This window comes from Ovis aries, chromosome 7 (genome assembly GCF_016772045.2).
Source record: "Ovis aries strain OAR_USU_Benz2616 breed Rambouillet chromosome 7, ARS-UI_Ramb_v3.0, whole genome shotgun sequence".
In the NCBI taxonomy this organism is placed as follows: domain Eukaryota; kingdom Metazoa; phylum Chordata; class Mammalia; order Artiodactyla; family Bovidae; genus Ovis; species Ovis aries.
In genome coordinates, this window is record NC_056060.1 from 41,095,203 (window position 1) to 41,115,768 (window position 20,566).

Below are 20,566 nucleotides of genomic sequence, written 5' to 3' on the forward strand. Positions count from 1 at the left end.
TCTAACTACATTGTTGTTGTTCAGTCGCTCAGTCATGTCTGACTCTTTGCGACCTGATGGACAGCAGCACCCCAGGCCTCCAACTATGTGGATGCATCTATTCTTTCATTTCTATCAGTTTTTGCTTCATACATGTATATTCCTTTATTATTATAATTATATATAATTCTTCCTCAACAATCTTTAGAACCAAATCAGAGACTGTTATAAATTTTTATTGCAATCATCAAAAATAATTTAGAAAGAAGAGAAGGAAAATCTATTATATTTACCCATATTTTTGCTTACCATGTTCTTTCCTCCTTCCTGATGTTCCAAGATTCTTTCTTAAAAATATTTTGTTTTTATTTATTTATTTTTGGCTATGCTGGGTTTTTGTTACCATGCAGGCTTTTCTCTAGTTTCAGAGAGCGGGGCTACTCTCTAGTTGCAGTGTGCAGGCTTCTCATTGTGTGGCTTCTCTGGTTGCAAAACACGACCTCCAGGGCATGTGGGCTTCAATAGCTGCAGCATACAGGCTCAGTAGTTGTGGTTCCTGTGCTCTAGAGCACAGGCTCAACAGCTGTGATACATGGACTTAGTTGCCCTGCAGCATGTGGGATCTTCCTGCATCAGGGATTGAACTCACATCTCCTGCACTGGCAGACAGAGTCTTTACCACTGAGCCACCTGGGAAACCCTCAAGGTTCTTTTTTTAAAAAATTCCTTCCTTTCTGTTCAGATAAGTTCCAGCTTCCTTTAGTAATATTTTAGGAAACGTCTGTTGGTGAAATTCTCTTTATTTTCCTTTGTCTGAGAATGTCTTGATTTCCCCTTCATTCTCAAAAGGTATTTTTACTGGATATAGGATTCTAGGTTGACAGCTCTTTTCTTTCAGGACTTAAAAATGTCCTACCACTTCCTCCTGGCCTCTATGGTTTTGGATAAGAAATCCACTATCGGAGAGTGTTTTGCCTATGTTCTCCTCTAGGAGTTTTATAGTTTCTGGTCTTACGTTTAGATCTTTAATCCATTTTGAGTTTATTTTTGTGTGTGGTGTTAGAAAGTGATCTAGTTTCATTCTTTTACAAGTGGTTGACCAGTTTTCCCAGCACCATTTGTTAAAGAGATTGTCTTTACTCCATTATATATTCTTGCCTCCTTTGTCGAAGATAAGGTGTCCATAGGTGTGTGGATTTATCTCTGGGCTTTCTATTTTGTTCCATTGATCTATATTTCTGTGTTTGTGCCAGTACCATACTGTCTTAATGACTGTGGCTTTGTAGTAGAGCCTGAGTCAGGCAAGTTGATTCCTCCAGTTCCATCCTTCTTTCTCAAGATTGCTTTGGCTATTCGAGGTTTTTTGTATTTCCATACAAATCTTGAAATTATTTGTTCTAGTTCTGTGAAAAATACCGCTGGTAGCTTGATAGGGATTGCATTGAATCTGTAGATTGCTTTGGGTAGTATACTCATTTTCACTATATTGATTCTTCTAATCCATGAACATGGTATATTTCTCCATCTACTAGTGTCCTCTTTGATTTCTTTCATCAGTGTTTTATAGTTTTCGATATATAGCAGGATCCTCTATGATCCACCTCCCAGAATATTGGAAATAAAAGCAAAAATAAACAAATGGGATCTAATTAAAATTAAAAGCTTCTGCACAACAAAGGAAACTATAAGTAAGGTGAAAAGACCGCCTTCTGAATGGGAGAAAACAATAGCAAATGAAGCAACTGACAACTAATCTCAAAAATATACAAGCAACTTATGCAGCTCAATTCCAGAAAAATAAACGACCCAATCAAAAAATGGGCCAAAGAACTAAATAGGCATTTCTCCAAAGAAGACATACGGATGGCTAACAAACACATGAAAAGATGCTCAACATCACTCATTATCAGAGAAATGCAAATCAAGACCACAATGAGGTACCATTTCACACCAGTCAGAATGGCTGTGATCCAAAAGTCTACAAGCAATAAATGCTGGAGAGGATGTGGAGAAAAGGGAACCCTCTTACACTGTTGGTGGGAATGCAAACTAGTACAGCCACTATGGACAACAGTGTGGAGATTCCTTAAAAAATTGCAAATAGAGCTGCCTTATGACCCAGCAATCCCACTGCTGGGCATACACACCGAGGAAACCAGAATAGGAAGAGATACATGTACCCCAATGTTCATTGCAGCACTGTTTATAATAGCCAGGACATGGAAACAACCTAGATGTCCATCAGCAGATGAATGGATAAGAAAGCTGTGGTACATATACACAATGGAGTATTACTCAGCCATTAAAAAGAATACATTTGAATCAGTTCTAATGAGATGGATGAAACTGGAGCCGATTATACAGAGTGAAGTAAGCCAGAAAGAAAAACACCAATACAGTATACTGACACATATATACGGAATTTAGAAAGATGGTAATGATGACCCTGTATGCGAGAGAGCAAAAGAGACACGGATGTATAGAATGGACTTTTGGACTCTGAGGGAGAGGGAGAGGGTGGGATGATTTGGGAGAATGGCATTGAAACATGTATACTATCATGTAAGAAATGAAGTGCCAGTCTATGTTCGATACAGGATACAGGATGCTTGGGGCTGGTGCATGGGGATGATCCAGAGAGATGATATGGGGTGGGAGGTGGGAGGGGGATTCAGGATTGGGAGCTTGTATACACCCGTGGTGGATTCATGTCAATGTATGGCAAAACCAATACAGTATTATAAAGTAAAATAAAGTAAAAAGAAAAAAAAATCCACTATTATTTAAATAGTTTTCTCCCTTATAGGTAAGGTGCTGTTTTTCTCTGGTTTTGTTCAATATGTCTTCCTTGGCTTTCATTTTAGGAAGCTTGATTATAATGTATCTTGATGTGGGTCTCCTCAGGTTTGTTTAGCTTCTTAAATCTATAGGTTTGTGTCTTTTGCCATATTTGGGAAATTTTTAGCCATTATTTCTTTGGGAACTTTTTCAGCCCACTCTATACTTTCCTTATATGAGTCCAGTGATATAAACATTAGAAACTGTGTTATAGTAGCACAGGTTTCTGAGTCTCTTCTCAATTTTTAAAAAATTCTATTTGTTCTCTGTTGTTCAAATCAGGTCATTTCTATTGTTTTATCTTGCAGTCCACTGATTGTTTTCTCCATCCCTTCTATTCTGTGTTGAGTTCATCTGTCGAGTTTTAAAATTTTGGTTATTACATTTTTTCAGTTCTAAAATTTCAGTTTAGTTCTTTATATCTTCTATATCTTTTTTGAGACTTCCTATTTCTTTGGTGAGACTTTCTATTTTTTCAGCTGTTTCAAATGTGTTCACAATTGTTCACTGAAGCATTTTCACAATGGCTGCTATAAAATCTTTGTCAGGTAATCCTAACATCTTTGTCATAGTGATATTGGCATTTATTGATTTCCCTTTTTCATTCACTTTGACATTGCTGTTTGAGAATTTGATGATTTTTTTTTTTTTTGGAGAATAATCTGCTTTTTGTTTGAGATCTGAATATTTTGACTATTATAAGACTCTGAATTTTATTTAACCTTCTGTTTTAACTGGCTTCCTCTAGTACTTCTCCAACAGGGAAGTGGAACATCACCTCACTACTGTCAAGTTGAAACAGAAGTCCAGGTTCCTCACTAGAATCTGTGACAGCCTGGGGGGCTTGTTACTTCTGGGTGGGGGTGGGATCACTGGCTCCCCACTAAGCCTCCAGGGATACCTCCCAGGCTGGAAGGGGGAAGTGCCTCTTTACTGCTAGCTCCCAACATGGTTTTCACTGATACCACACCATGAATGGTTAGCAGTGTTGAGGATCAAGAGGGTAATGGTGGAAGAGGGGCCTGGCCTCTACATGATGAAAATCCTGACTTTCCAGTAGACCTCCTCTGATACCACCCCCACTGATTCAACCTTCTTACTGCCTAACTGAGGTGGCAGTTCAGGCTCCCCATGAAGTTTCCAATGACACCAAGGGCTTGGATGGGGCTCATCAACATGGCATGGGGATGAAAGACCTCATTCCCCACTCTGCCTAGTGAGGAGGCAGGGGATTAGGGCACCTTGTTAAGAGACTGGTGAGGTGAAAGCCTAAGCTGCTCACCTGACCCTTCACCATGGGTGAAGGTGAGGCTACAGCTTTTTTTCTTTGGGTTTAGTGTAAAGTGGTTGATTTGAAAAGTTTTCTATCTTGCTAGGTTGCCCCTTTCCTAATTCTTTTTTAAAGAGAGAATATGCCTGGAGGTTTTTTGGCATTTCCAGGTTGCCAGCTCCAAGTCTGGGATACATGAGGCAAAAAGAAAACCCAGGGAACTCACCACCATGTCATTCCTTGGGCCTTTAAGTCCCTGATCAGCCTGCCTTCTCTCCATCTTTCAGTCTTCTTATGCTTCTTTTCTATGTAACATCCAGGGTTCTTAGTTGTACTTAGAAGGAGGAATTGAAAAAAGTATGTTTACGCCATCTTCCTGGAAGAGGCTGTTAACTTTTTTCTTTTTAGCTGCACCATGTGGCTTGTGGGATCTTAGTTCCCCAACCAGGGACTGAACTTTGGCCACGGCAGTGAAAGCACCAAGTCCTAAACCCTGGACTACCAGGGGATTCCCCTAGATTTTATTAATTTTATTGATTACCTTCTGATCAGAGCAAATGATACTGACTGAAAAAGTTCTCCAGAAATTCTAGGATGTCTTTTCCTCCTACATTAAGAGAACTATTGCTATAGCATAAGAGAATGCATTAACATATTCTAAGAGCTCTCTAAAGCTATTCAGCGATAGGTCAAAAGACCAGGTCACAGAGTGGTTTAGAGCCTTTTATAAATCAATTATTAGATTTGTCAATAGTCTGTTCCTACCTACTCCAGTTCTAATGGTGGTTTTATTACATAATACTGGTGACAGTATACAATTATTTTATATTAGGTATATTAATTTTCAATGAAGCATTAAAGTCTGTAACTTTGATATATTGTTAAAATTTTGTTTTGCTTCCATACTACATTGATACATTTATAAAGCTTTAACTTTTATTTTTAAGTAACAGAAGCCTACTGGAGCTTGAAAGAAAACTGAAGGTGAAAGTGTCAGTCGTTCAGTCAAGTCTGACTCTTTGCTATCCCATGAACTGCAGCTCTCCTCTGTCCTTGAAATTTTTCAGAATACTGGATTGAGTAGCCATTCCCTTCTCCATGGAATTTACCTGACCCAGGGATCGAAACCAGGTTTCTTGCATTGCAGGCAGATTCTTTACCATCTGAGTTACCAGGGAAGCCTTGTGGAGCTTGCTTTAGCAAAAAGAAAGGTCATTTTATATAAAGATGAAAGTACTTCATGAAACTCAAGGGTTGGTATGAAGACAGACTTCAGGAAGGGCCTGGAACTGTGCAGTGGAGCCCAAGGTATAATATATTTTGTCTCAATTTCTCACTGTACATCTGCTTTTTCTTTCTTGACAAAGACTGTCTGCCACCAGAATATGGCTGTGACACAGTCCCTAGTTAAGAGGATATGGACCTACTGGGAAGAGACAGACTGATAATGGTCTTCCTTCAGTTCAGTCGCTCAGTCGTGTCCGAGTGTTTTTGACCCCATGGACTGCAGCATGCCAGGCCTCCCTGTCCATCACCAACTCCTGGAGTTTAACCAAACTCTTGTCCATTGAATCAGTGATCTGATTTTAAATTCTCAGGAATAAGAGTACAATTAGCAAATTAGGATCATGAGTCTACCTGTAGTTCATTTGGTATGGTGTGAGATATATGTGCGGAAGTAGAACATAGAAAAACCAATAGGGCTGACAGAAGTCTACTTTGTGTTCCTGTGGGTGGGGGTACCATTTCCAAAGACAGCCAAAAGTGTTCAATACACTGGGTATCTTGTTCTATTCCTAGAATCTCTGATACATGGTTAACAATGTATCTACATTGAAACTGTTATAAAGTCATAGGTGTTTACCTTCTTACACAACCAACATCACTACTGTGAAAGTTGAATTCATTACTTAATATTTCTTGTAATGTCTAAAAGATATAATAAGCAGCAGAAAGACCCATTTTTACATTTGGAAATGAAGTCAAACATCAGAAACTGCTTCAAAATGCTCCAGAACTTTCCTTTTCTAGCATCAATCTAGTTAATTTGGGAAGTCAGCATACAGGGGAGCAGGGTTTTCCTATGGTGAAGAGAGTATAGAAGTGTCCCCCTAGTTCACTGGAGAGAGTCACCATACCATAGACTCTGGTTTATAAAATTGTAGTTACCCCTGAAGCTAGTCTTGAGCTCAGCAGGCTTATATTATTTGACTAGTATTTGTAGACATATAATCTAGTAGGTGTCTTTCTAAGCCTATTGGAATATAAATCTTTCTTACTTGAAATGGAAATAAACTCATAAATTTTGCCCAGCTAAGCCATTGTTAACTTGGTTATAGTGTAACATTTAGCTAGGATTGTACAACCATTTCCACACTCATAAATCTTGGTCATTGTGCTCAGAATTTTATGTTAGAAGCAGGAGTAACTAAAAACAGTAATTTACTGATAGTCCAAAGGTACTGAATAGCAAAAACTGTTCCACTGTTTATTCTTGGTGCACATAAAACAACATTTTAAAAAAAGAAAAGGTTATGGAGGAGGACCTGATTATGCTTTTCTAAGGAATTTTTCCTTTCAACCCCAAACTGGGTTTTTGATTAGGTTAGCCTATCAATTTAAAACATTGCCAAGCTCTGCTTTTCAATACAATCCTTTTTTTTTTCCTTCCCTCCTCCCTACCTCCCTTCCTTTTCCCTTCTATATTCCTTCCTTTCTTGCTTCTTTCCTACTGACTTTTTCATTCATCCATTTATTCTCTCTTTGAAAGAGCAATGTGTAGCATTTGAAACCATTTAATTATTTGGTTTCTAATCTATAAATAGCCTTCCCTAGTGGCTCAAATGGTAAAGAACATGCCTGCAATGCAGGAGACATGAATTCAATCCCTGGGTTGGGAAGATTCCCTGGAGAAGGAAATGGCTACCCACTCCAGTATTCTTCCCTGGAGAATTCCATGGACAGAGGAGCCTGGTGGGCTACAGTCCATGGGTTGGCAAAGAGTCGGACAGGACTGAGCAACTAACAGTTTCACTTTTCACTTTTTCATCAGTTAGTCAACACCGTTAAATAAAGAGAAAGTAAGACAGAACTGTTGGTAACCATAGGATGATCAAAGTCATAAGCTCTAGACTAAAACTTGTCTGTGGATAGTTTCCATTTGGCTGCCCGGTATGCAGACACTTCTCTTATTTGACTTAATCACAGTTTAGGTAGAAAATAGGATGAAAGGGGCCAAATAGATATTCCTTTTCCTGTTTATCTGATAGCTGGGGTTTGGGGAAGTGAATTGGGCTCAATTAATTTACTAATCGATGTCCTAGTCCAAGCTTTGAAATTTGAAGAAAATAAATAGCATTCAGAATTTATAGAACTTTTGATGTGACAGGAAGTTACTAATTAATTCAGTTTAGTTCAGTTCAGTCGCTCAGTCGTGTCCGGATCTTTGGGACCCCATGAATCGCAGCATGCCAGGCCTCCCTGTCCATCACCAACTGCCGGAGTTCACTCAGACTCATGTCCATCGAGCCAGTGATGCCATCCAGCCATCTCATCCTCGGTCGTCCCCTTCTCTTCCGGCCCCCAATCCCTTCCAGCATCAAAGTCTTTTCCAGTGAGTCAACTCTTCACATGAGGTGGCCAAAGTACTGAGTTTCAGCTTTAGCATCATTCCCTCCAGAGAAATCCCAGGGCTGATCTCCTTCAGAATGGACTGGTTGGATCTCCTTGCAGTCCAAGGGACTCTCAAGAGTCTTCTCCAACACCACAGTTCAAATGCATCAATTCTTCGGTGCTCAGCCTTCTTCACAGTCCAACTCTCACATCCGCACATGACCACAGGAAAAACCATAGCCTTGACTAGATGGACCTTAGTCGGCAAAGTAATGTCTCTGCTTTTTAATATGCTATCTAGGTTGGTCATAACTTTCCTTCCAAGGAGTAAGTAAGCGTCTTTCAATTCCATGGCTGCAGTCACCATCTGTAGTGATTTTGGAGCCCCAAATTAATTAATTAATTCAGTGGTTCTCAATCTTAGCTACACATTAGAATCATTCTGGAAGCTTTAAAAAATACTGGTGGGCAGAACTTCTATCACAGATATTGTGACTTAATTTGACCTGGGGTGGGGCTCAAGCATTTATAGTTAAAAATGCCCCAGCTGATCGTCATGTGCAGTTGGAGTTGAAAACCATTGATCTAACCCAGCTTCCAGGGTTCACACAATAGAGAAAAGAACACCAGACTTGGATCAAAAAAAAATGTTAACTCTCCTCTGAACCATTTATTGATCTTAAGGAGTTGCTTACCCTCTCAGTGCCTCAGCTCCTTCAACTGAAAAGGGAAATAACATAAACTGCCCTAATCAATTAAGAGAGATTTCTCTAATGCAGGAACAGATAAATTTATGATCAATGAGGATGAACAAATTACCCAAGTTAAACCTAAATCGAGAAGTATTAGGAGTAAGTTAAGGATGTAATTTAGCTTTTTGTATTCACTTGTGCCACTAGACCTCATTGCCCCAGTGTTTATTTTTATGGTCTGAAGACATAACTATTAAACTACTTGCTAAAATATCAACTGTAGTTTAAACTTTTGTTTTTAGTTACATCTTTTCCACTCTTAATATTGCTGAAAATGAAAGTCTTCATACTCAGGCATAACTAAAGTAATTATCAAGGTTTTGATAGGGATATACTTTTTTTTTTTTTTTAATGGTTAAAGAGGAAAAACTAGAAAGCAGTTCTTCAGCTGACATGGGAAGAGGGAGTGAACTATCATTTTGGTTTCCACCCTCAATGTGTGGCCAGAATTTCCCTGACCCTGCATGGAATAGAAAGATACGACCGAGTCATACAAAGTGAGTGACTTTTCAGTTATAGGAGTTCAGAAATAAGGGTAAATAGCATGAGGTGCTATTGTTAAAGAAGACATTTATTTCATTTTAAAGTGGAAAGCTAAGTCCTTTTATGAAAGTAAATATTTTTCTTATAAGATGATGCTTTAGTTAGGGATACAATAAACATGATATTGAACAGATTAGGCATTATGAAATGGCATTTAAAAGTGAAGTCTTGTTTGAAAGCAAGCTGGAGAAATCTCTTCATTTGCAAGCTGAGTTAAAAGCAGAGATCCAGTTTTCTATAGGAGTTAGTCTTTAGATCTTACATTTGTGTCTGTAACTTAAAACAGTGAAATAAAATGCAAACTGAGAAATCTAATACTTTATTTTATAAATGTAAATTTTAGTTTATAAAATATTTCACTGAATGACAATAATATTTTTTAAATTGAAATTTACTTTTTCAATTGTTTCAAGAAAGTGTCGAGAAAACAAAATTTCATCAGTGATATGATGATTTAGTAGTTCTCTAAATTGTTACTTTTTGCAGATATTTTGGTTTTAGTGAAGTTCACTTTTTTTTAAAAAGTGTGCATATATAGAGTTAAAATTTTTCACTGTATGTATATTCTGGTTATTATTGTTTTTTTTATGATCATTACTTAAAATAATCTATTGTATAATTTTTTACATGAAGAGCCACTGTAAGATATGCCACTGTATGAAAATCTTGACTAACCTATTATTTCAAACCACAGATAAAAATTGTATGTGTGCTTCCTTCTTTGTTTTACCTCCTCTGTGGTATAAAAGATATTCATTCAGTAAATAATGACTGAACTCCTGAGACCTACATGCTGTCACTGGGGACATTATGTGGAGAATGCAAAGTCTTTTTCTTCACTTACTCTGTTAGAAGATAAATGGAAGTTGGCTTTCAAACATGAACTGTTTTAGCCCTAGCACAGTGCCAGTGCCAGGTAGATGCTAGTGCTTCAAGTTGCTTCCATTTTTAATTATATCACACCTTTCACTGAAAAATAAGTAAAAGCCCAGAAAATCAATCTTCCATCTAGTTGGGAGAACTGGAATCTGCTCTGAGAAAACTATTATGTTGGAATGAAGCAAGATACAATAGTCACTGCCTCATATAAAAAAATTCCTTCCTCAAACAATAATTACTATGGAACTTTAATAATTACTATGGCATCAGAAGGACTGATGCTGAAGCTGAAGTTCCAATACTGTGGCCCCATGATGCGAAGAACTGACTCATTGGAAAAGACCCCGATGCTGGGAAAGATTGAAGGCAAGAGAAGGGGACGACAGAGGATGAGATCATTGGATGGCATCACTGACTCGCTGGGCATGAGTTTGAGCAAGCTCTGGGAGTTGGTGATGGATAGGGAAGCCTGGTGTGCTGCAGTCCACGGGGTCACAGAGTCAGACACAACTGAGCAACTGAACTGAACTGATGGCACCGTATTTATATTGGCTTGGCCAAAAAACTCGTTCGGGTTTTTCCCATATCATTGTACAGAAAGACCTGAATGAACTTTTTGGCCAACCCAATAGTTATAAAGCATTTTGAGAAATACAGTTGACCCTTGAACAATAGGGACATTGGAGGTCTCACATCAACACAGCCTAAATTCTGAGGATAACTTCTAGGTCAGCCCCCCATATCCCAGGTTTCACATGTGGATTCAACCAACCCGGATTGTGTAGTAACATACTACAAATCTACCGAAAAAAAAAATAAAAAAGCCAAGTACTGATACAAGTGGATGTGTGCCATTCAAACCCATGGTGTTCAAGAGTCAACTATAACATAATCGAGCTTCCAACCAACCGTGTGAAGTTCTCAGGGAGACAGCATAAATTTGGGTTAAGAGGATGAGCCATAGATTCACCATTTGATCGCAACACTAGAACCTTCAAAAACTTACTTAACCTCTCTGACCCTCAGTTTCCACTAATACTTAAAGTTACCTCACATGGTTGTTGTGCAGGTTGAAGGAAAATATTTAAAGTATGTAATACAGTGTTCCTTGGAGAAGGTGATGGCACCCCACTCCAGTACTCTTGCCTGGAAAATCTCAAGGATGGAGGAGCCTGGTGGGCTGCAGTCCATGGGGTCAGGAAGAGTTGGACACGACTGAGTGACTTCACTTTCACGTTTCACTTTCATGCATTGGAGAAGGAAATGGCGACCCACTCCAGTGTTCTTGCCTGGAGAATCCCAGGGACAGGGGAGCCTGGTGGGCTGCCGTCTATAGGGTCGCACAGAGTCGGACACGACTGTTCATGACAATCAATATAGTGACTTTCATTCTAGATGATATCATTTTTCATCTGTTTCAACAGCTTAAAGAAGATGGAATTTACAAAGGTTTAGAGGAAAGGATTCACAGCTATGAAATGGAGGGGTGACACTCTGAACCCCAATCTTCTGACTCTAAATCTTTCTTTCAATTTTAAGACAGTGCATGCATATTCAGGCTGATGGTAAGTAAATCACTGCTAGAATATTAATAACTTTGGTAAGTAAATTTACTTCAGGCTGACGTTTATGAGGTTATCATTTAACCCATCTACCACTATCACATTTTCTTAAACTGTGAAGAAAGAAGTATGTTACCTTATGTTATTACAGCATTTTCTTTAAAAAAAGAACATTATTTTCCCGTTTTTCGTTCATTTCCAGCTTTCACTTTAGGTCTAGCTTTACCAATAAACATCTGACACAAAAAGGTTTCCTTAAGTTTTCTACAAACATTATACTTATTACTTAACCCTCAAATAGGGTTTGTGGACAGCAAAGTCAGTAGTACACTCAGTTTAAACATGAGATAACTCAGTAAGGTTAAATGCTCAAATCGAGGCAACAGAAGTAGTCTTTCTAATTCTTAAAGTTGAGAATGAGTGGCTGCTGCTGCAGCTGCTGCTAAGTCGCTTCAGTCGTGTTCGACTCTGTGCGACCCCATAGACGGCGGCCCACCAGGCTCCCCCGTCCCTGGGATCCTCCAGGCAAGAACACTGGAGTGGGTTGCCATTTCCTTCTCCAAATGAGTGGCTGGGTAAGAAGTTATTATTAATTACACTAAAAGATGATAATATTTATACATGAAAATTTATCACCTCCTAAAAAGCTGAAAAAGCATGGAAACTGTTGATAATACTGTAATTAAAAAAACACAAAACAAAAACGTGGACTGGTCCTGCCGAGATGTGTTGAGATTGGGCTCAAATGCCCCAAAGACGGGCTTGAGAACAAACCGAAGCCCAGTAAAAGCGCCGCACTGACTGGCAGATTCCACGCGAACCACTTGCCTCCCACGTGTCTTTCAGGAAACGCACAGAACACGAGGGATAAAAGGAAGCCAAAGAGGGCCAGGGGAAAGGTAAAAACCGTGGCTACGGCTTCCCTGGGAGACTGAGGGCTCCCGAAGGCTGCGGCAGGCTGGAGGGACCTCGCGGAGCATCAGGCAGGTATCGGGGTCTGCGAACAGGCCTGGAAGGAGCACGGGGAAGGCGTTCGTTGGGGGAGCGGGCGGTCCGTGAGCCCCACCCCTTGGAGCTCCGTAGAGGATCAGCTCCCCTGGATCGAGTTGGGAGTGGAGGAAGTGAGAGCGCAGAAGAAGGAACGCATAGAGGAAGGAATCGCTAGAGGAGCGACAGACAGGTGGGAGCTAGTCAGAGTCCCAGGTTCGCGGGGGTGCGGGTTGGCCGCACCCGCGAGACCTCCGGGCCGCCGTAGCCCCGCCCCCAGCGCGTGGCGCCCCGACGCTTGGCGCGCGGGCCGCTCTCCTTACAGAGGTCGCTCTTGCCCGAACGGTTGGACTCCCTCTGTTGCGCCTGCGTAGTCGGGAGGGGAAGTGAGGCGGTTTCCTCGGCGCCTTTTCCGGCGGCGGCAGCGGCAGAACTGGGAGGAGGCTGTGGAGGCCGGAGGGAGCCCGCGCGCGGGGCGGCGGCTGGAGGTAACCTCCTGGGCTGAGCTGACGAGGCGGGCCCCCTCGGCTTCCACTCTCCGCTGGGGCTCCCGCAGTAACTCCTTTTTCCCTCTCTGTGTCTCCGCAGGCAGCGCACCGAGTTCCCGCGAGGATCTATGACCTGACCGGGCGCCAGAGCCGCGCTGCCTCTCGGGTGGCCTGGGTCGGTGGTGAGCGCGGTGCTCGCGGACCGGGGACCGGGCCGAAGGGCCGCAGTCTTCCAGGAGAAGGCGGAGGAGCGGGAACCGCGGCGGCGCTCGCGCGGCGCCTGCGGGGGGAAGGGCAGTTCCGGGCCGGGCCGCGCCTCAGCAGGGCGGCGGCTCTCCCGGCGCAGACTCAGCGCCCGGCGGCCGCGGCGCCTGGAGGAATCAAGTTGTGTGGTGGGTGATGCCCGAGTGAGCGGCGGGCCCGGGCCTCTGCCCAGAGGAGGCGACTCCCACGCAGGCCGCACGGGCGCCCTCGCGACTGGGAGGCTCCGTTTCTGTTTCGCGGCTGCGGCGGCGTTGTTGGCGGAGGGGACCCGGGACACCTGAATGCCCCCGGCCCCGGCTCTTCCGACGCGATGGGGAAGGTGCTATCTAAGATCTTCGGGAACAAGGAAATGCGGATCCTCATGTTGGGCCTGGACGCGGCCGGCAAGACAACCATCCTGTACAAGTTGAAGCTGGGCCAGTCGGTGACCACCATCCCCACTGTGGGTTTCAACGTGGAGACGGTGACTTACAAAAACGTCAAGTTCAACGTATGGGATGTGGGCGGCCAGGACAAGATCCGGCCGCTCTGGCGGCATTACTACACCGGGACCCAGGGTCTGATCTTCGTAGTGGACTGCGCCGACCGCGACCGCATCGACGAGGCCCGCCAGGAGCTGCACCGCATTATCAATGACCGGGAGATGAGGGACGCCATAATCCTCATCTTCGCCAACAAGCAGGACCTCCCCGATGCCATGAAACCCCACGAGATCCAGGAGAAACTGGGCCTGACCCGGATTCGGGACAGGAACTGGTATGTGCAGCCCTCCTGTGCCACCTCGGGGGACGGACTCTATGAGGGGCTCACATGGTTAACCTCTAACTACAAATCCTAATGAGCATTCTCCACCCATCCCCCGGAAAGGAGAGAAATCAAAAACCCATTCATAGGATTATCGCCACCATCACCTCTTTCAATTGCCACTTTCTCTTCTTTTGAATTTGAACTCTGGAGTTACAGTTCTGCGGTTTGGGGGAGGGGGTTAGGGATTTTCTTTCTTTTTTTGCTTTGCGTTAGGATGCTCTGATCTGACTTTTTGACATGAACACAAAGTGCTAGATGCTCTTGTTGACTTCCAGCAAATGGGATGGGGGAAATATAGCAGTTCTTGGTAAATTCCTTTATAATAATGGTTTGATTTTTTTATCTCGAGAGAATCTTCTTTTCCAATGTATGCTTTTTTCCTTTTTGCCCAGTTTCCTTATCACTTGCTGTAGATGGCTTATTTTGCATTCATGCAGACTATGTTGCAAGTCTGTTTCATCTAGTAAACTGAAAATTATTGCTTAATCAAACTGCTGTTTGTCTTTTATATTTAAGGCCTTTTCGCCCCCTCTTATGAGTTCTGACTTTAAGTAAATTCAAATGTGACCTTTTATATCTAAGACCAGTATAGTAAACTTAGCCCACAGTGGCAAATAATGAGTAATATCCTTGTAATATGTTCCAGTTGCACATCAGTATGTTAAACAGATAATGTAAGCAGTTCTTTGAAATTTCAGCTATTAAGTTCTGAAACGTACATCATGCATGAGTAAGGATAAAACTCAAGTTCCCCATTGCAAAGCTAACTTACACTGCATAAAACTGAAAATATAACCTGTCAAGGACGCAGATTTTTTTTCACTTCAAAATTAGCAACTTTGCTGTGTTTTCCCTCTTTGTTAACTTTAAAAACATACTCTTCCAGAAAATGGAGCAATAATGGTGTATAACATACTCAGATGAAATATTTGTAGATATTTTAAGTGACTTTTGGGCAAAACTGGAATATATCCTTTTACCATGTTTCAAATATCTAAAGACCAGTAGATTTTAAATTACTGGAATGGTTATTTTGTTCATTAATTAATTATTTAACAATTCAAATTATATGCACCTTTTACCTAGTTGAAAAAAACCTGTTTCCACATTACAGCAACTGATTAACCTGAAGATGTCTTTTTTTTTTTTTAGTAAATGAGTGATCCATATCCATTAATTAGAACACTGGAAAAGATGTTTTATAAAAAGTATTCTGTTGGATTAACTCATGCAAATAGATATCCTGTTGGTTCAAAAATACACTATCTCCTTTAAGGAAGGAAATGTGATGAATGAATGATGTGTAGACTTGAGGAATGACAAAGGGGAAGTAAGATGTAGAAGAAGAACCTACAGATGACAATGAATGTAAACTTATTTTTCTTCAAGTGTAAGCAGTGTGCTTGCTGGTGATACCCAGATCTTAACAAGATTACTTGCTTAGCTGGTTAGGACCAGTAACTAGATTATTGAGACCACTATGATAAAACTTTGAACCAAATGTTAATGCTTGGTATAGAACAGTGTAGCAGCATCTGGTTCTCGTATAGCCTTAAGGATTAATTGTAGAGATCCTCAAGGAATTAAAACTTAGGGAATTTCAAAAATGTAGACTGCAAACGCAGTTTACAGGAAAAGGTGAAGTGGGTTTTGTTTATGAGGGTGTCTGAAAACAAAAATTGAACGGGATATCATGGTATATGATTGGACAGTATTGGTCCTTCATGCTTTGGCCATATTGTATAATGGAGCTTTTACCAAAGATGTATGAGAAATACAAGGCTATAGAAAATTAACTCTTCAAAGTAAAACTCTTGACAAACGTTTTACTTAAAGCAGATGAGAAAAGGTGCTATGTTGTAGGCTCCTAATGGTGCAGAGGGATTTTTGAATTCAAAATGCAACTAAAGTATCAAGTTCTCAGTTTCACTTTAGTAGAAGTATCTCTGGAAATGAAGCTGACACACATCTAAGAACATTTTCGTTGCTTTTAAAATTCCCAAAGCTCCATCATACATTTAATTACTAGTGTTTTAAATGATTACATATAAGGTACATAAACATGGGTTATACAAATATCAATATTACAGTAACATCCTGAAGAGACAAGCACAAAGGTATAAATGCCTAAACTGGAGGAAACTTGAAACCCTCATGTTAATTCTTAAATGTAGTATTTCTAACTTGTGACAAGACATTGGTAGGCAGCCATTTTTGTGTCTTAAAATAACTGGGAGCATAGTTAAAATTTTATACATCAAGTGATTGCTAAGGAATGTTGCAGGTGAGATGTGGTTATTTTTAGTTTATTTGAAATGTCTTAAGGTGGGGGGAGGAGGGGGAGCAAATATTTGAAATTTGGAAAACCCTAAACCTTTTGATAAGAAATTGTAATTTTCACTTATGTTATCTTTAAGGATATAAAAGGTTGATAAATTGGTGTAGTTAAATTGAGCCATAACCATTGGTGATCATGGGGACCGGTAATTAAGCCTGCAGAAAAAAATTACAATCTAAGAATTTAAGAAATAAGATCCTGAGGATTTTGTTTAATTGCATCAATTTCTGTATTTTATGTGCATTTAAAAACTGCAGTAAGTTGAATGGGTTAATCTTGTCTAATATAAGTAAATGAGTCTGTAGACTGTGATCTCCCCAAACTAAAAAGTACAGTACTTGGAATTGTGTTCTTTATGGTTGTAGTGTTGGTAAAGCACTAATATGCAGAAAATAAAGGAATTACACAGTGCAGTTTCTCACGTTATGTTACTCGTTTGAACTAGATTAAGTGGGACATGTGTGTTGGGCCATGTTTTTCTCCAGGGATGTATGGTGCAAAGTGACTTAATTTGGGAGTCATCTAGCCTTTGTAAGAAGAAAAAGAATTCAGTTTGGTTCTTGTGATTCTGGCTGTCAAGGAAATTTTGTGCTGATTTAGTTCCACCAAATTTAATCTGAATTTATGATAACTTTTAGGACACAAAAACAGTTGAAAAATTTAGAAAGTGAAAGTTCTATAGCAGTTTTTATTATGCTGCTTCTTTTTTTTTAGAACAGAATTGTGTCTCTTAATTAGCCTACAGCATAGTTTTAATCGTTGACAATTGACTTGGATTTTAGAAAGTTTGTGTTTTAAAAACCAAGACTGCTTGTCTTATAAGCATGGCAGAATTGTAGCCCTTTAGAAAATAAAACATGAAAATAACATATAAAGGGTTTTTTAAAACATCTTTTTTTGTGGGCATTCCTTCTTAGCAAAGAATAGTAGTCTTCTACTATTAACTTAGTAGTTTGTTTAGAATATCTTTGATCTCGTATAATTTAACTCCCATATTAATATTATTAATGGCTATCAAGTATCAAAGATAGTAGTAGAGGATATTTTATATCTTAGTTTTTATGTTTTAATATAAGCTTAGGAGTATTATAGCTGTAATCTGAATGGTGGTGAAACTTCCTGAATTCCCAAAGTTATTTCCTCTTTACCTTGCCGAGTATATGAGTGGTGGTAAGGCAGATTTTTCCTTAGAGGTAAGAATTGTAAAACCACATACAGCAATTAGAAATAATCACTGAGTATAATGTGTTTGGAATATAATATTCACTAGAATCTTCTTTTGCTTTGTTTATTTTGAATGGTAAAGACAAAGTAGGAAAGATTACAATATTATGAAATTTGTAGAAGGGAATGTTGGGAGATGGAGTGATAAAAGAGGCAAAGTAACTTTTCCCTCCCTGCTTTGCTAAACTTGAAAGTTGCCAGACTAGATAAGTGAGTTGAATGGGCTGGGAATACATAGAGGTGAGGTCAAAGAGGTGGAATAGAGGGGTTTAGGAATAACAATTGAAATTTGTTAAATAAGCCAAAGTAATGGTAAACTTCCAGGGAATTAGTCTAGAAATAACCTTACTTTCTTTGGCAGTAAGAAAATACTTTTGAATTTTAAAGTGTTTTATGACTGCCTGAAACAATGTTTAAAAAAGTATTTGTCAGTCTTCTTGGATACTTTTTCTCTTGTCTTCATTTGGATATACAGTTGACCCTGAATAACATGGGTTTGAACTGTTTGGATATGAGTGGGTCCACTTATACATGGGTTTTTTTCCAGTAGTAAATACTACAGTATTACATAATCTGGAGTTGGTTGAATCAGCAGATACTGTGCAACTACATTATGCAAAGATTTGGATTTTCCATTGCACAGATGGTCGGTGCTCCTAACCTCCAAGTTGTTCTAGGATCAACTGTGTTATTTCCTCCATGGTTTTTCTAAGTGTGTAAGTTTACTTACTGAGAGCCCACTGATGTGCCTGGCACTGTTCTAGGGACAGTGAAGAAAAAAATATATATCAGTGGACAAAAATCTCCTTTATGGAATTTATATTGGTGTTGGGAGGTAGGAGTGATAAAAATGTTAGGTGATATGTATTACACACATATATATACATAGGGAATCGGTAGGCATGTATCCAGAGAAGTACTCATTGAGAAGGTGACTTTTGAACAAAGATTTGAAGGCAGAAAAATTAATATCAATGAAATTGACATAGTAACAAAAAGATAATATGTATAGTGTAAAACGGGTGGGGAAACTGGCCAAGGGCAAATGTAGTTACTCTTGTTTTTATAGAGACTAAGCTAAGAGCTAAGAATGTTTTTTCACATTTTAAAGGATCTTAAAAGACTGATCAAAAAAACCAAATGAGAATATGTGACAGTATCCTGAAAAGCCTACAATATTTACTTATCTGGCTCTTGATTGAGAATGTTTGTTGACCCCAGATTTAAAGCCCTGTTTTTCGGCACGGGGTTGGGGGGGGCGGGGTTTGACTGCACTTCGAGGCTTGTGGAATCTTGGTTCCCCAACTAGGGACTGAAAACGCCCTCGGCAGTGAAAACATGGAGTCCTAATCACTGAACCACCAAGGAATTCCCTAAAGCCCAATTTTAAAAGCATTACCAAAATATAGAGCAAATCCCTCAAAAGACCATTGTTAAATGAGTCTAATCAAAACTTTAGGAAACAGTGGCACATGTAATTTACCACAGTTGAACAAGTAGTGATCTTTGAGACTTGTATTTGAGTAGTCTAACCTGGGCTTTTTTCTTGCTGGATGAAGTGTGTGAAATCCATAGTTTTACAGTATCAGTTTTCACATTTTTAAAAATTTAGTGAATCATTTCATTAAAAATATTTCTCTTATTTTTATGGTCGTTTCACTGGTCTTTGGATATCAAAGTTAAGCATGTTTTTCGTACCCTTCCTCAAAGTGCCTTTCCTCCAGGTAACCTGGATTAGTTTGGGATAGTTTGACAACATCATTGAACTGTGGCTTTTATTCAGTTGGTATTATTTTAATCAAGTCCTGAATCCAGTATTTTTAATTATGAAACTTTGTAAGAGGAAGTGTTTTATTTGGACTTGGAAAATAATATAATGCATGGTATTTGGTTTCTTATTGTACTATTCACGGACCACAACACTATTCCTCTAATCAATATAAATTAGGAAAAATAATTTACATGTGAATTATTACTTGCATAGAAAAATTGTTCTATACTATATACATAGTAGGATGTGGGAATTCCTAACTATCTTAGAACCTAAAATGATTTAGGAGTTATGGAAGTAAGTTTTATGGAGGATATTTACAAGTGAGCTTTAAAAAATAAAAATACTTCTTGTTCATAGAAGGGTCTATGTGAAACTGGCTAGTCATAAGCATGAAAGCTGTTTCCCATTACATCTGAATAGACTGGCCTCAGAAAGTCATAGGATGTAAGGGCAAAAGCCAAATTTGTTAAAGGAGTTATAGAAGCAAGGATCAGGACTTTTGAAGTTTGTTCTAATACAGCAAAGTGTTTTCTCTCCTCCAGATCTGTTTATTTCTAAAAATTAGTTTTGTGAATAAGTCCTAAGTTGGAGCTACAGGGGCACAAAGAAATCAAATTGGAAAACATTCTAAGAATAATAAGAGTTAGCGTTTTTTGAATGTTTGCCATGTGCCAGGCATTGTTCTAAGCATTTCATGCATATCTTCTTAATCCTCTCAACGCCTTGGCAGAAAGGGCTCCCGTTTTATAGCTGAGAAAACTGAGGATTAGATCAGTTCAGTTCAGTCGCTTAGTGGTGTCCGACTCTTTGTGACCCCATGGACTGCACCATGCCAGGCCTCCCTGTTTGTCACCAACTAGATAGCATATGTTAATAAGTAGCAGAGACAGACTTTGGACTCAGGTAGTCTATACTGTCCTGAGAATATAACTGAGGTGAACCACTGGTTAATAATGTACCTAAAATTTTGTGTGTGGTTACAGAAAGCTTATTCTGAGGAATATCCCATAATTTTATTCGGTCATCAACAGATTTTCAGTCCCTATATAATTTGAGTCTTCTGTATAGTGGCAAACATAGTATTGTATTAAACTCCAACTGAGAAAAAATTTTTTTCTATAAAAATAACATGTGACTACTTGCTGGATTGTGAATTTTACAGATCATTGTGAAAAATAGGTAAACATTTTCAATGAGCTGATTAATGTATGATTATTTATATATAGACTCCTGATTTAAGAAGGTTTTA

At 39.6% G+C, this 20,566-nt stretch overlaps 1 protein-coding gene across 2 annotated transcripts; it reads left to right on the top strand.

The window, feature by feature from the left end:
- The first annotated feature begins 12,848 nt into the window (after positions 1 to 12,848).
- Positions 12,849 to 16,732, top strand: ARF6 (ADP ribosylation factor 6). 2 transcript variants are annotated; one of them, XM_015096683.3, is made up of 2 exons: positions 12,849 to 12,910; positions 13,011 to 16,732. In XM_015096683.3, the coding sequence occupies exon 2, from the start codon at positions 13,485 to 13,487 to the stop codon at positions 14,010 to 14,012; it is 528 nt and encodes a 175-aa protein (XP_014952169.1). In that variant the 5' UTR covers positions 12,849 to 12,910; positions 13,011 to 13,484; the 3' UTR covers positions 14,013 to 16,732. The 2 variants fall into 2 exon arrangements, with proteins under 2 accessions (XP_014952169.1, NP_001156020.1); NM_001162548.1 differs by lacking the exon at positions 12,849 to 12,910 and having other exon boundaries at positions 13,485 to 14,012.
- Positions 16,733 to 20,566: the final 3,834 nt, after the last annotated feature.

Coding starts and splice junctions, on each gene's coding strand:
- ARF6 (XM_015096683.3), top strand. CDS start 13,485: ATGGGGAAGGTGCTATCTAAGATCTTCGGGAACAAGGAAATGCGGATC.